The 16,169-nt window shown below is 44.4% G+C and overlaps 1 protein-coding gene across 17 annotated transcripts in view; it reads right to left on the bottom strand.

Moving 5' to 3' along the window:
• Window positions 1-16,169, bottom strand: part of MTSS1 (MTSS I-BAR domain containing 1) — a 165,012-nt gene that overhangs the window by 134,068 nt on the left and 14,775 nt on the right. For all 17 annotated transcript variants that reach the window (XM_087891392.1, XM_087891389.1, XM_087891391.1 and 14 more), the window contains exon 2: window positions 9,854-9,915. In XM_087891392.1, the coding sequence (XP_087747518.1) occupies window positions 9,854-9,915 (62 nt within the window). The remainder of the gene's footprint in view (window positions 1-9,853; window positions 9,916-16,169) is intronic.

Consider the following 16,169-nt stretch of genomic DNA (forward strand, 5'->3'; position numbering starts at 1 on the left):
GTCTACTAAAAGGCAGTGGCTCAGGACGCTGAGCTTGTCGATCAAAAAGTCGGCAGTTCAGCGGTTCAAATCCCTAGTGCCGCATAACGGGGTGAGCTCCCGTTACTTGTCCCAGCTTCTGCCAACCTAGCAGTTTGAAAGCACGTAAAAAATGCAAGTAGAAAAATAGGGACCACCTTTGGTGGGAAGGTAACAGCTTTCCGTGCGCCTTTGCCGTTTAGTCATGCCGGCCACATGACCACAGAGGCGTCTTCGAACAGCGCTGGCTCTTCGGCTTTGAAATGGAGATGAGCACCGCCCCCTAGAGTCGGAAACAACTAAAGGGGAACCTTTACCTTTAGTCTACTAGGCCAGAATTCCCCAACGTTTCCCGTTTTGCGGACCAGCAGGGCGGAGGGGAGGGGAATGGCCCAGTTGCAAACCCCTCGCAGGCCACAGGTTGGGGACCCTAGACACACCAGCATGGTCAAAAAAGAGCTAAGCCAGCCTCTCTTCAAAAATTGATACATCAATATATAGTGACATACACTATACATTATGACTAATGTGCGTACATAGAGACTTTTCTTTGGTTTAATTACATGATGTTCAAATTGTTGTCTCTCCATTCAACACTTCCAAGTAATATACAGGTAGCCCTCGACTTACGACCACAATTTGAGTCCAAAGTTAAGACATTTGTTAAGTGAATTTTGCCCCATTTAACGAACTTTCTTGCCACAGTTGTTAAGTAAATCACTGCAGCTGTTAAATTAGTAAATCGCTTGTTACGTGAATCTGGCTTCCCCAATGTCTTTGCTTGTCAGAAGGTTGTGAAAGGTGATCACATGACCCTGGACATAGCAACCATCATAAACGAGTCAGTTACCAAGCATCTGAATTTTGATCACATGACCATGGGGATGCTGTAACGGTTGTAAGTGTGGGAAATGGTTGTAAGCCACTGTTTTCAGGGCTGTTAAAACTTCTAATGGTCACTAAGTGAATTTTTGTAAATCGAGGACTACCTGTAGTCTGGAATCAATGGAATTTGGTTCTCAATTGAAACTTCTGCCAAATAAAATCAAAAGTAGCCATGTTTTCAGCCCCAATTCCCAAACACTCTATAGGTCCGTGATGGCGAACCTATGGCATGCGTGCCACAGGTGGCACGAGGAGCCATATCTGTGGGCACACGAGCGTTGCCCTAGCTCAGCTCCAATGCGCATGCACATGCTGGCCAGCTGATTTTCGGGCCTTCCAGGCCCACCAGAAATCAGGAAATGGGCTGTTTCTGGCCTCCGGATGGCCTGTGGTGGGGTGGGGAAGGCCGTTTTTGCCCTCCCCAGGCCCCAAGAAAGCCTCTGGAGCCCGGGGAGGGTGAAAAACGGGCCCACCTTGCCATCGTGTGCCAAAAGCGGGGGGGAGCGCGGGGTGCATTGAATTATGGGTATGGGCACGCACGCGCACAACCCCTCCTCCGCTCCCCACGCTTTCGGCACGCGATGGCAAAAAGGTTAGCCATCACTGCTATAGGTAGTCCTCCATTTATGACAATTGAGCCCAATTTTTTTCTGTTGCTAAGTGAGACAGTTGTTAACTGAGTTCTGCCTCATTTTGTGACCTTTCTTGACACAGTTGTTAAGTGAATCACTGTGGTTATTAACTCAGTAACACAATTGTTAAATGAATCTGGCTTCCCCATTGTCAGAAGGTCACAAAAGGGGATCACATGACCCCGGGATACTGCAACCGTCATAAATATGAACCAGTTGCAAAGGATTTGAATTTTGATCATGTGACTGTGGGAATGAAGCAACAGTGTGAAAAATGTCATGTCGTTTTTTTTTCAGTGCCGTTGTAACTTCGAACAGTTACTAAATCAATGGCTGTAAGTCGAGGACTATCTGTATAGACATTCAGTTTCATTTCAAAACTAATCGAGTGGCAGCAGCTCCCCAGATTGTCCCTTCTGTCAAATATAAGACATTCCCTAAATATAGTAGGCATTTTATGAATAAGTAGGTTTTAAAGACACACTGTTCACTTTAAAAAAAACGCTGAACTGTTTCTTCTCTTTGTCTTAATTAATTGCATATTCGAATTTAAATTTTAAGGAATGTGGAGCATGACTTTGGGGATGAACTAAAAAGAAAGGCACACAGCAGGTGGAAGCTAAAAAAATATAATAATCCAAAATCCTGAAATCAGGAGGGGGAAAAACTAAAGATTTTACAGCTGCTGGCAAGCTTCACACTGGTGCTATTTTAAGTGCCTTATCTCCAAGTTGAGAAACAAAGGCAAGATAACAGTACATATCTGCCTTCCTCATTCTATAGCTTGGATCCGTTCATGAGTGATAGTAAACCATGATTTTATTGTGGGTTTTTTTTTAAATGAACTATAATAGGCAAATGCAAATAAAGAGAGTTACTTCAAGCATAGCAAAACAGAGTTATGATTCTGCTTATCTAACAGAAGTACCGAAATACTGCAATAGGGATTCAAGAAGTAAAAAACTGATTTGGTGATGCACAGGAACCACCTGTTGGGTGCATCTTAAACAATGCCTCGAAACCCAAGAAGCAGCTGTGCCAGTCCAGAAAAAGTTGAAGCTTCTGAAAGTCTTTTCAGCAGGTGTGATGTGTGTGCCCTACACAAACATACACAATCACATTTTCTCGTTTGACCCTGGATCTTTGCTCAGTTTAAGAACACAAACCTAACAAGTCCATGATAGCTCAGAATAGCAATAGCACTTAAGACTTATAAACCACTTCAAAGTACTACTTTATAGTACTCTCTAAATTGTTTACAGTCAGCATATTGTCCCCAACAATCAATGATATGTGAATCAGTACATAGTCCTTGACTTACAGCAGTTCATTTAGCGAACATTCAAAATTACAACAGCACTGGAAAAATTGACTTATGGCCATTTTTCACACTTACGATCTTTGTAGCAGCCCCATGATGATGTGATCAAAATTCAGACACTTGGCAACTGGTTCATAGTGACGACAGTTGCAGTGTCCTAGAGTCATATGATCACTTCTGATAAGCAAAATCAGTGGAGAAGCCAGATTCGCTTAACAGTGGTGGTACTAACTTATCAACCATTCAGTTAACAACTGTGGCAAGAAATGTCGTAAAATGGGACAAAACTCACTTAACAAATGTCTCACTTAAAACAACAGCTCAGTTGTAGTTGTAACTCGAGGAGTAGCTGTAATGATCATACAATCCTGGATATAGCCAGATGCTTCACAAAATTAAAGGTAAAGGTTTTCCTCGCACATATGTGCTAGTCGTTCCCGACTCTAGGGGGCGGTGTTCATCTCCATTTCAAAGCCGAAGAGCCAGCGCTGTCTGAAGACGTCTCCGTGGTCATGTGGCCGGCATGACTAAAAGCCAAAGGCACATGGAATGCTGTTACCTTCCCACCAAAGGTGGTCCCTATTTTTCTACTTGCATTTTTATGTGCTTTTGAACTGCTAGGTTGGCAGAAGCTGGGACAAGTAACAGGAGCTCACTCCATTAAGTGGCGCTAGGGATTCAAACCGCTGAACTGCCGACCTTCTGAGCGACAAGCTCAGCATCTTAGCCACTGAGCCACCTTTTCCCCCTCACAAAATTAGTGAGATGCAATTGCTATCAAATCATCCTGAAGCAAGAGAAAGTAGCTCTTGTTGCTTTGTATGTGTTATGGACTTTCATTTCCCGATTTTACAGTGGTTCCCCCTTATTTTCATACTTGCCATCCAGAGCAAACCTACAAATATACTAATTACTGTTTGCTTTCTTTCTTTCTTTCTTTTTTTAGCAAAGAGACAGTCGAACCAATAACTCTTTCCAGTAAAACCTCCGCTTTTACTGTATGTCCAGACAGCTTTGCTTCTCCTAGTCCTCCTTTTCTCACAGCCCTACGTGTTCTTTTTGCTCTGTAGTACGAGTTTAAAAAAACGGAGAGCCAGTTTGGTGGTGTGGTTAAAGAATTGGCTAGAAACCAGGAGACTGTGAGTTCTAGCCCTGCCTTAGGCACAAAGCCAGTCAGTCGGTGACTTCAGGTCAATTACTCGGTTGTAGTAGAAGGCAAGGATAAACCAATTCCAAAAATATTGCCAAGAATTACAAGGTCCTGGAGACTAACTTGAAAGGAAAAAAAAAATAGGTGTGGAAAGAAACATGCAATCTTCTTTGTCCCAGAGGTGTTTTTTCCAAAAGGCAACTGGGCTTTCTTGAAAACGTTTTACTTCTCTACAATAATTCTGTGAGGTTGAGCTAAGGGTATAATCCTGTGATGGCAAACCTATGGCACGCGTGCCACAGCTCAGACCGGTGTGCCTCCTGCCAGCCATCTGACTTTCGGGATGCACAGGGAGATGGGGCGCATGCGGGAAACCCGTGCACATGCGCAGGGGGGTGGGATGGAGCGCGGGGTGTGTGGTGCCCCCTCCATAGCCCGTTTTTGGGCCCAGGAGGCTGCAGGAAGGTTTGCTAGGCCCAAAACAGGGCATGGGTGGTGGTGCGGCCTGCCCCCCCCCACCCATGGCCTGTTTTTGGGCCCAGGAGGCTGCAGGGGGGCCTGCTAGGCCAAAAACAGGGGCAGGGGTCACATGAGCATGCGGAGCGGGGGGCAGGGGGAGTCGTGAGCATATGCGCAGGGGGTGCACATTGCATTATGGGTGTTGGTACGCACACGCGCACTGTCGCATGTGCACAAGCACGCTTTCAGCACACGATGAGAAAAAGTTTAGCCATCACTGGTCTAATCCAAAGTTCCCAAGATTGATGATGTACTGGTAGAATACCTTAACTATTATACTATGTTAGCTTCCTTGTTCTCTCCCTTCCTCTAAAATAGCTGCCAATCCATAACTATTTTTCATACGCAATCCTTTATTCGTAGAAACAATTGGCTTCTGACATCAATTAAAATTCTTCCATTAACATTCCCAACCACTAGTTCTAAATAAAGTTACTCTTTCCCAGACAGTATTAGCAGTTTTTCCCAACTTAAAAAAAAAATATTTAAGAGTAAGAATAATTCAACAATAGCTTCTCTTCACTAGAGGCTGGGGAGTCATATGTCTGGAAGTTTTCCATTCCGATTCCTGCACTGAGCAGAGTCTGCATTTGCTATCCTGCATGGCTCCATTGAAATCTTTGGTTCTTTCTTTGATTTTTTGGCTAGGGAAAATAAATTCCAGGGAGCAAGTAATATTCCAGATTTTGCTAACCGATGTCTTTTCCTTTCCTTTTTTGGTGTTAATGCGTTCGAATCCTCACAAAAACAGGACGTAAGACGGATCTGCCTATTATTCACTAGCTGCATAATTCATTCCTCTCTAATTTTCAGTTCCCGCTGGCCAGCTGGGAAAAAGATCAGTTTTACTGACAATTAAGATACAAAAAGCTTCTGTAAGGCAGTAAGTGCATCAGACAAGGATCAAAACCATGCAGTATGCCTAGAAGCTTTATCACTGTGGGATCTTTGGAACTCTCTGAGCTTGCTTTCTTGCAGACGTTTCATTATTCAACTAGTAATGCACTGATGATATTGCCTAGCTGGGTAATGAAATGTCTGCAAAAAATCCGATCAGGCTCAAAGAATACCACGTACCCCACAGTTCAACCCTGAGGTACAAATATTTTCTTCTATTAGTTCTATCACACTTTTCCTTTAACATAGACTGTAACTTTAATTGCCTTTAATTTTAAACCCAAACAGCCAGCATTGCTCAAATGTAAAATCTTGTAACAGGGTGGATAAAAATCAATGATTTTTTTAAAAATATCAAAAAAATCAGATTTTTTTTTATTTAAATCGGATTTTTTTGATTTTTATCGAATTTATTTTAATAAAAAACTTTTAGGGTAAAAATCTATTGTAAGATAGTTTTCTATTTAAGATACATAAATAATTTAGTTTATTTAGCATGAAATGGAGCTTAGTTATGTAGCATGAGGCTTGAAAGAAGCGGTGGTGAGGCCTCTCCTCAAGAAGCCGTCCCTGGATCCGGCAATATTGGCCAACTATCGTCCTGTCTCCAACCTTCGCTTCCTGGCGAAGGTTGTTGAGAGTGTGGTCGCGCGACAGTTTCCACAATTCTTGGAGGAAACATCCTATCTAGATCCGTTCCAGTCGGGTTTCAGGCCTGGACACAGCACGGAAACGGCATTGGTCGCGTTGGTTGATGATCTCTGGAGGGCTCGGGACAGGGGTTGTTCCTCTGTTCTGGTCCTGTTAGACCTCTCAGCGGCTTTTGATACCATCGACCATGGTATCATGCTGCACCGGTTGGAAGAGTTGGGGATGGGGGACACCGTATTACGGTGGTTCTCCTCCTTTCTCTCCGACCGGTCGCAGTTCGTGTTGGCAGGGGGGCAGAGGTCGACCTCAAGGCCTCTTATATGTGGAGTGCCTCAGGGGTCGGTCCTCTCGCCCCTCCTGTTCAACATTTATGTGAAGCCGCTGGGCGAGATCATCCGTGGCTTTGGGGTGAGATACCACCAGTACGCTGATGACACCCAGCTGTACATCTCCACCCCAGGCCACCCCAACGATGCCCTTGAAGTGATGTCCCAGTGCCTGGAGGCTGTGCGGATCTGGATGGGGAGGAACAGGCTCAGGCTCAACCCTTCCAAGACTGAGTGGCTGTGGCTCCCGGCATCCCGATATAGTCAGTTGACTCCATCACTGACTATTGGGGGCGAGTCGTTGGCCCCCACAGAGAGGGCTCGCAATCTGGGAGTCCTCCTGGATAGGCAGCTGTCCTTGGAGGAACATCTGACGGCTGTAACCAGGGGGACCTTTTGTCAGGTTCGCCTGATCCACCAGTTGCGGCCCTTTCTTGATCGGGATTCCCTGTGCACAGTCACTCATGCCCTCGTCACCTCTCGCCTTGACTACTGCAACGCTCTCTACATGGGGCTCCCCTTGAGGAGCACCCGGAGGCTCCAACTGGTCCAGAATGCAGCAGCGCGGGTAGTGACGGGAGCAGCCTGGCGCTCCCATGTAACACCGCTCCTGCGCGAGCTGCACTGGCTCCCAGTGGTCTTCCGGGTGCGCTTCAAGGTGTTGGTTATCACCTTTAAAGCGCTCCATGGCATAGGGCCTAGCTATCTTCGAGACCGCCTGCTGCCACCGACGATCTCCCATCGACCCGTGCACTCCCACAGAGAGGGCCTCCTCGGAGTGCCATCAGCCAAACAGTGCAGGCTGGTGACCCCCAGGGGGAGGGCCTTCTCTGTGGGGGCACCTACCCTCTGGAATCAATTGCCTCCAGAGATAAGGAGAATCCAAGACCTCAGTGCCTTCCGCCGTGCCCTTAAAACCTTCCTTTTCCAGCAAGCCGGGCTGGCCTAATTTTTTAAGTGTTTTTAAGTGTTTTGTTTATTGTTTTTAATTAATGGGGCCAAATTCATATATGTATATTTTAACTGTATTTTAATATTTGTACTTGATGTTTTTACTTGGCTGTTCACCGCCCTGAGTCCTCAGGGAGAAGGGCGGTATACAAATTCAAAATAAAATAAATTAAAAATAAAAATATTCTGCAACACTGGGACTATCGGTGAGTCAACAATGGGTCAAAGGAGTAGCAGAGATGACAGTTGCTCTTTAAAAATTACGATTTAAATCGAGTTGATTTAAATCAAGCCTTTTTACTAGTGATTTAAATCATGATTTAAATTGTGATTTAAATCAACTCGATTTAAATCAAATCCACCCTGTCTTGTAAGTTCCCCTTCTGGGGTGTCTGCCTGCTCAACTTTTGAAAAATGCAATGTAGTTAATAAACTACAATGAATGAATGTCTTAGACAATGACAATGAATGTCTTACTGTGTTTCCCCGAAAATAAGACCCTGTCTTATATTTTTTTGAACCCTGAAATAAGCGCTTGGCCTTATTGCCATGCGCTCAAAAGCCTGATTGGGCTTATTATCAGGGGATGTCTTATTTTGGGGGAAACAGGGTAGCATGTAATTCTGCTTTCATTAGCAAGCCATGGTTAAACAATCCATGCTTAGAAAATTGATTACATCTTGTTAATGCAACAGATTAAAGCTAACACGGCCTTCTTAAGAAAAAGCCTGATAATCAAAAATTAAAAATGCACAAACACTGATATATGATACGAACGATCAATTTTGTGGCTATATTCAGTCCCCAAGTACCTTCTTTATTGCATCTGGAGCATTCTCCCAGAATGTAATCACGAATAAAATTCATTTATTAAATCTATATGCTGCCCATCTCACTATCAAGCAACTTAGGGCAGCTTACAACATCATAAAACAACGATATAAAACAGAATCTTCAATCAATCAATCAATCAGAATGGAGCTGGAAGGGACCTTGGAGGTCTTCTAGTTCAACCCCCTGCTAAAGCAGGAGACCCAATACCTACACGTTAAATCTATATATTAAAAAACATTAAAAGACCCTATACCCATTATGGCGAACCTATGACACAGGGAGCCATATCTGTGGGCACGTGAGCGCTGCCTTAGCTCAGCTCCAGCAGATTTTCGGACCTTCTGGGCCCACCAGAAGTCAGGAAACGGGCTGTTTCCGGCCTCTGGAGGCCGTTGGGGGGGGGGAGGCAGTTTTCACTCTCCCCAGGCTCCTAGAAAGTCTCTGGAGCCTGGGGAGGGCAAAAAACAGGCCTTCCAGTCCCACCGGAAGTCAGGAAATGGCCCGTTTCCGGCCTCTGGAGGGCCTCGGGGGGGTGGGGAAAGCCGTTTTCGCTCTCCCCCGGCTCCAAGAAAGCCTCTGGAGCCTGGGGAGAGTGAAAATGGGCCTTCTGATCCCACCAAGTGGGGGTCGTGGGAGGGGGGGTTTCGCGCGCATAAGCGGGGGGGCGCATTATGGGTGTGGACACATATGCACGTGCCCTCCCCCCACTTTTGGCACGTGACGGCAAAAAGGTTAGCTGGAAGGGACCTTGGAGGTCTTCTAGTTCAACCCCCTGGTAAAGCAGGAGACCCAATACCTACACGTTAAATCTATATATTAAAAAACATTAAAAGACCCTATACCCATGATGGCAAACCTATGGCACAGGGAGCCATATCTGTGGGCACGTGAGCGCTGCCTTAGCTCAGCTCCAGCAGATTTTCGGACCTTCTGGGCCCACCAGAAGTCAGGAAACGAGCTGTTTCCGGCCTCTGGAGGCCGTTGGTGGGGGGAGGCAGTTTTCACTCTCCCCAGGCTCCTAGAAAGTCTCTGGAGCCTGGGGAGGGCAAAAAACAGGCCTTCCGGTCCCACCGGAAGTCAGGAAATGGCCCGTTTCCGGCCTCGAGGGCCTCGAGGGGGTGGGGAAAGCCGTTTTCACTCTCCCCCGGCTCCAAGAAAGCCTCTGGAGCCTGGGGAGAGTGAAAATGGGCCTTCTGATCCCACCAAGTGGGGGTCGTGGGAGGGGGGGTTTCGCGCGCATAAACGGGGGGGCGCATTATGGGTGTGGACACATATGCACGTGCCCCCCCCCCACTTTTGGCACGTGACGGCAAAAAGGTTAGCCATCACTGCCTATATGTTAAAAATATTAAAAACAATAAACATTAAAAATCAGAAAACTGGATAAATCAATTCATAGTAGCCTTATTCTGCTACCGCCTCTCATGTTTCCCCTAAAATAAGGGCCCAAAATGAATGCTTCAATTTTTGTGATATTTAAGGAATCTACTTCATTGTTCAACATGTTTCTTTTTTACTGCTCCCAAACTTTGCACAGCCAATCCCACTGCCTGGTTGCAAAGTAATGCCTCCAAACAGTCTACAACTCTTGAAAACCCATTTTTTAAAAAGCGAGGTATGTCCTGCTACCACATGGAAATGCCTGTGCCAATATAGAAAAATAGCTTACCTAAGTTGAGACTGGAGTTTCCCCGCTTTATTTATGAAATCTTCCCAAATTGGATAACTTCCCTGGAAGAGAAAAAGCACAAAACTTTGATCAATGCAAATATTCCCCCATATCTAACAATATTAAGAAACTTACAAAAAAGAAAAAGAAATACACAATAGCAATAAATAAACACACGCCCAAATTTGGAACCACAAAGTCTGGAGGGAATGCAATGAGGCAAGTCAATTCCTAACCCCACTCCCAGCCTCCTAATCCCCTTTCCCCTCAAACTCAGTTCAAAAACTCTGATTCGGTTTTGACAAGAAGGTTGCCATTGCTCTGGGGCAATTCAACAACTCCTGAATCATCCCACTTTTCCCAGGAGACACCGCAAAAGGCCCATGAAACAGACACCATTCTGTCAAGGATCAGTCACTTCTCGATAATCATGAAACCAGATCGGAGCAGCTCTGGGCATCTGTCAACTGTTGGTGATTTCGAAGTACCAAGAAGTAGGTAAGACTCCCTTCTCTGTCCTCAGCCTCACCTGTTACAGCACAAGCACCAAACAAAACAGCAATTCATTCAGACATTCTCAGATTTCTTGTCTCCCTGGCTCATTTTCACCGAGCTTCAAAACCATCCACTTCACTTGTCAGGGATGTGAAACAAAACATGTTTTGTTTCTTAACACAACATGAAGCGTTTGCCATGTTTTCATTGTATGAGATTTCATAACATTTAGTCTAATCCTTTACCTAATTAACTTATTTAGTCCTCGGATTTATAACCTGCCTTTCTTCCAGAAAGTCAAGGCAACATAAACTTCTCCAACCTTGCTTCATATCATCAACTCTTCAAGCTGAGTTGAATGGGCTGACCAAGATCACCCATTGAGTTTCATGATGGGAGGTAAACTAGGACCTTGACCAGCTCTGCCGTAGTCCAAGAGCTTAACCAATGTACCATATGTTCGGCAACATCAGAGGATCACATTACCCATGGCATCCTTATTTGCTCTGCAGTTCATAAACTGGACAGCTGTGTTGGCCACAAACTTAACACACATAATGAAGAGGGGGCTTTGTAGGTATCAGGGTGGATTTGATTTAAATCGAGTTGATTTAAATCATGATTTAAATCACTAGTAAAAAGGCTTGATTTAAATCAACTCGATTTAAATCATAATTTTTAAAGAGCAACTGTCATCTCTGCTACTCCTTTGACCCACTGTTGACTCATCGATAGTCCCAGTGTTGCAGAATATACAGCCTTGTGCTACATAACTAAGCTCCATTTCATGCTGAATAAACTAAATTATTTATGTATCTTAAATAGAAAACTTATCTTATGATAGATTTTTACCCCAAAGTTTTTTATTAAAATAAATTCGATAAAAATCAAAAAAATCCAATTTAAATTTAAAAAATCTGATTCTTTTGATTTTTTTTAAAAAAATCATTGATTTTTATCCACCCTGGTAGGTATCAATGTATGTTTACAGATATTTTTTTTCCCCAGGCAAAAAGGAAAACCTAGATTCTTTCATCCTGTGAAATCTATTGAACATCATCCCATTCATTTAACAACATCGTCCAGTACTTGAGGGGCTGTCACAGAGAAGAGGGGATTGACTTATTCTCCAAGGCCCCAGAAGGCAGGACAAAAAGTAATGGGTGGAAGCTTGTTAAAGAGAGATTCAACCAGGAATGAGCTGCTGAGGGTTCGCAGGGGTTTGGGAGAACCTCTAGCTAAGATTCTGTGCAGTTTAGAGAACCCCCAAATCCCACTCCTGGCTGGCCCCACCCACCCCACCCCTCCGAGAAGTCCCCACATGGCCCCTTTTGGATGCAGGTAAATGCAGGGCGCGCGCGGAGACTCGGGGAGGGGGGAAAACAGGCCTACCGGAAGTTTGGGAAGGCCGGAAACGGGCCCGTTTGAACTAAGGAGAAATTTCCTTGAACTAAGGAGAAATTTCCTGAGAGTGAGAACAATTAATCAATGGAATGGCTTGTCTCCCGGAGTTGTGGGTGCTGCATCACTGGAGGTTTTCAAAAATAAACTGGACAACCTTTTGAGTAGGATGGTGTAAGGCTCCTACCTTGAGCAAGGGGTTGGATTAGAAGACCCCCAAAGTCCCTTCCAGCCCTATGATGCTATATTCTATCCCCTTCACTTAACAAGTGCCAACTGGCTGCGAGAACACTTCCAATCAATCAAACAGGAGATGAATCCCTTATTCATTATACTACAATGCAATTTTCTGCTTCTCTTCATGGTTAACGTGCATTTTCATTATGTTCACTAGGGAACAAAAATCCAGGAGGAAGTAACACATGCAACCTAATACAGCAATTATTCTCCCTCAAACCAAGAGAAGATGATTCAAATGTCAGGTGATTCAAAACTCTAATTCCAGTCAACCTCAAACAGATTAACAAATGAAAAGGGCAACGGTGTAGGTATAGCCGCCAAAATGGGCACAGGTTTTTCATCACCAAGCCTGTTTTTTGAGAAAGGGCTACTCAAATCGTCTTCCTCCGACACAGGAAGTCCCGTGTCTAAAACCAAAGGAACATTGACATTTTTTAAAAAAAATTTGATTTATATGCCGCCCTTCTCCGGAGACTCAGGGCGGCTTACAATGTGCTAAGCAATAGCCTTCATACTTTTGTATATTTATACAAAGTCAGCTTATTGCCCCCACATGACATTTGTCATTAAGAAAACAATCTTATCCAGATATGCTAAATGAGAACTTTCTGGAGAATACCAAGTGGAGAATGGTTGCACTCTAGTATAATCCTAATGTCAAGGACTCCTATTATTGCATTTTAAGTACCAAGGTTTTAAAACTCACCATCCTAATTAAGAAGGCTCTTATTTTAGCTATACCAGCCAACTGTTCATGGGTGTAGAATATTGCTTTTTCCCCCATTTTCAGTTTTCTAAACCTATCAGCTATGTTGTTACACACCTCACCACAATCTTTTACTCCAAATAAATTACTCTACAATAGTTTACGCATTTTCTGTCCCTCAGTATTAAATTTAAAGATTAAAAAATTCATATTAGCCATAAACTACTAAGCAACCGAAGAGGTTAAAAGGGGGATGAATCCCTCCAGCATGATGATTGAGAGATAACTAATTCAGGTTAATTGCTATAATTCAATTAGTCTTGAATTTACACAACCTTGATTAAATTAAATCAATTGTATTTAGCTGATTTACAGTTGGTGTTGCAGCCATATCTCCCGAGATACAGTTGCCCTAAATGTATTTTTCTGCCTTGTTTGTCCCAACTGTGGAATAAAAGAAATTTAGAGGAAAACTTTATGACTCAAGACAACATGATCATTAATCTCCTGCCTGGCCTTTTCTGACCCCAAATTTCTCGCACATTCTTTCATCAGCAGAGAAGAAAATTGCTTAGCTATCTGAAAGTAGTATGAATGCACAAAATTAGGAAAAAGAAATGTTTCTCACAGCTGAATTATATACATCACTAAAATGTGGCTTTTATTTAGAGATGCTATGGTGGTCTCTGAGCTTTCTTGTTTTCTTGAAGACATTTCATTACCCAAACTAGGTAACATCATCAGTACTACCCTAGTAAGGAGTGCAGTTTGTTGTCAGTTTATAGGTATTCTGGTGGCTTGCCCTGTCTGTGTTAGGGAGGGTGGTCTTAGAGATTCTTTGGTAGGGCAGTCCACTGTTGGTCTTTGGCAGTTTCTTGATTGGGGTATTGTTTACTTGATTGGATTTTTCATCAGGTTCGCCTGGTTCGCCAGTTGCGTCCCTTTCTAGATCGGGACTCCCTATGGACAGTCACTCATGCCCTCGTCACCTCCCATCTGGACTATTGTAACGCTCTCTACATGGGGCTCCCCTTGAGGAGCACTCAGAGGCTCCAACTGGCGCAGAATGCGGCCGCGCGGGTGGTTATGGGAGCGTCGTGGCGTTCCCATGTAACACCTCTCCTGCGCGAGCTGCACTGGCTCCCGGTGGTCTTCCGGGTGCGCTTCAAAGTTTTGGTTATCACCTTTAGAGTGCTCCATGGCTTAGGACCTGGTTATTTATGGGACCGTCTGCTACCACCAATAGCCTCCCACCGGCCAGTACGCTCCCATAGAGAGGGGCTCCTCCGGGTGCCGTCAGCCAAACAATGTCGACTGGCGGCCCCTAGGGGGAGAGCTTTCTCTGTGGGGGCACCTACGATCTGGAACGAGCTCCCCCCGGAGATACGGAGGATCCTGGATCTGCGCACCTTCCGTCGCGCGCTCAAGATTTTCTTATTTCATCAAGCTGGCCTGGCCTAAATCTTTTCCCCTTTTAAATGTAAATTTTAATTTGTTTTTAAATTATTGGGTATTTTAAATTTGTCTCAGCCAAATTATTTAATTTGTTTTTATTCTATTTTAATTTTTTGTATTTATGTGTTTTATTCTGTGGCTGTTCACCGCCCTGAGTCCTTCGGGAATAGGGCGGTATATAAATCCAATAAAAACAAAAACAAACAAACAATTGTTGGTCTCATGTTAACCTTGGAGTTAATCTATGCCAGCAGTTCTCAACCTTTGGGGCTTGGCAGCTCGGCTGGGGGAGAAGGGAACTCGGCCGCACAAGTGGAGGACTGGCACATGTGTGCCCACACAGCCCTTGTATGAATGGTGAGCTGGCATGCATGCAGCTCGACTTGCATGAGCAATGGGCTGACATGCACATGTGTGAGTGCCCACCAGCCCGCTGGTCGAGCAAGTTGAGTTGCGTGCATGAGTGCATGTTACAGCCAGCCACTTGCGCAGCCCAATTACAAATAGGCCACAGCCGTGGTAGTGGGCCAGGGCCCAGGGGTTCGGGACTCGTGATCTATGTTGATCTGGAATGATGAAACAGCTGCAAGAAAACAAGCAAGTTCAGAGAGCACCAAGGACCCCTCATGTCAACCCTGAGCTACAAATATTCTCCTTTATTAGAGATGCTAAGGAAAGAGTCCTCTTTTTATACTTTTGCCAGCTATCCTTAGTGGGACATCAGAATTGCATAAGTTGGTAATAATATTTTGAGGATCGCAGCTGTAGAAACAATTATCTTAAAACAGGTATCTGCTCTAGGTGGGGTAGAAATCACAAATCAGACAGCATCTCAGGGCAAATCTGCCCATGTAATTCACTGAGCGGGGAGGGGGTTGTATTTTAAATAAATAAAAGTTTATTTGTTTGCACTAGCAGCACACTCATTTTTCTTGCAGAACAAGCTGTTTCCATGCATACTACCCAAACCTTTGCTGGATTGTTTTTCTGCCTTTATACCTTCCAATTTTGGCAAGGATCTAAGACAAGAAAATTATAGGAACTTAACACCTGACTATTTCCAATTCTTCCCTACTCCTCCAATGTTATTTCAGGTAGTCCTCAACTTATGGCTGTAATGGGGCCCTGCAGTCGTACATTATTTTGGTTGTAAATGTGGTCACCCACATGACCAACCCAATTTTATGACTTTTTGCAATAGTTGTTAAGAAAACCTGCAGAGTCATTAAGCAAACCCATTGTTCACTATGGGACATTTTTGCCGAAAACTGTAAATAAATGCCACTTTTGGGACAAAAATCTCATAAATCACAGTCATGTAACCACAGGATGCTGCAAACAGCCATAAATATGGTGGTATGATGGGGGGGGCAGCTGTCAGGACTTCAGAATTAGGTCGTAAGTATCTGTTGTGGCCCGTCAGCGGTCTGTGCGGATTATAGCTGATTCTGACAGCGAGGAGGCTGGTGTGGTGTTGCGACAGCAGCCTGTGCAGCTGGCACCTGAGTCAGACAATGAGGAGGCTGGAGAAGATGTGGTGCCAGAAGCAGGGATTCAGCCAGGGCCTTCAGAACCTCCAGAAGCTCCTTTAAGTGAAGAGGATGAAGAGGAGGAGCCTCTTCTCGATGCACGGGCGCGCAGAGCGGCTAAAAGGCAGGAGTGGCTCCTCGAGAGTAAGGCTTGGGGCTAATTGGCCACTCCCTTAGCCCATTTAAGGAGGAACGCCGACTGAAGCAATTTGTAGGGAACAACTTTAGTTCTACTTCGCGTCTGGATTCTCTGCAAATTGCTTCTGGGCTTTCTGCCAACCTTAGTAAGATTGTGATTACTTTATCTTTGATTTCTTGTAGGCTGTTAAGAAAGTTTATTAACAGCCTTTGTTTTGAAAAAGACTGAGTTATTTTACTAAATTTAAGTTTTGTACAAACTTTGTGTGTGCTATGTTCTTTGGGATCCATAGCTGGGGCAGAACAGTATCTTTTGGGGTGTCCGTCATAACTTCAAACATTCACTAAGCAA

Source organism: Pantherophis guttatus, chromosome 3 (assembly GCF_059756535.1).
Source record: "Pantherophis guttatus breed Tessera chromosome 3, ASM5975653v1, whole genome shotgun sequence".
Taxonomy (NCBI): Eukaryota; Metazoa; Chordata; class Lepidosauria; order Squamata; family Colubridae; genus Pantherophis; species Pantherophis guttatus.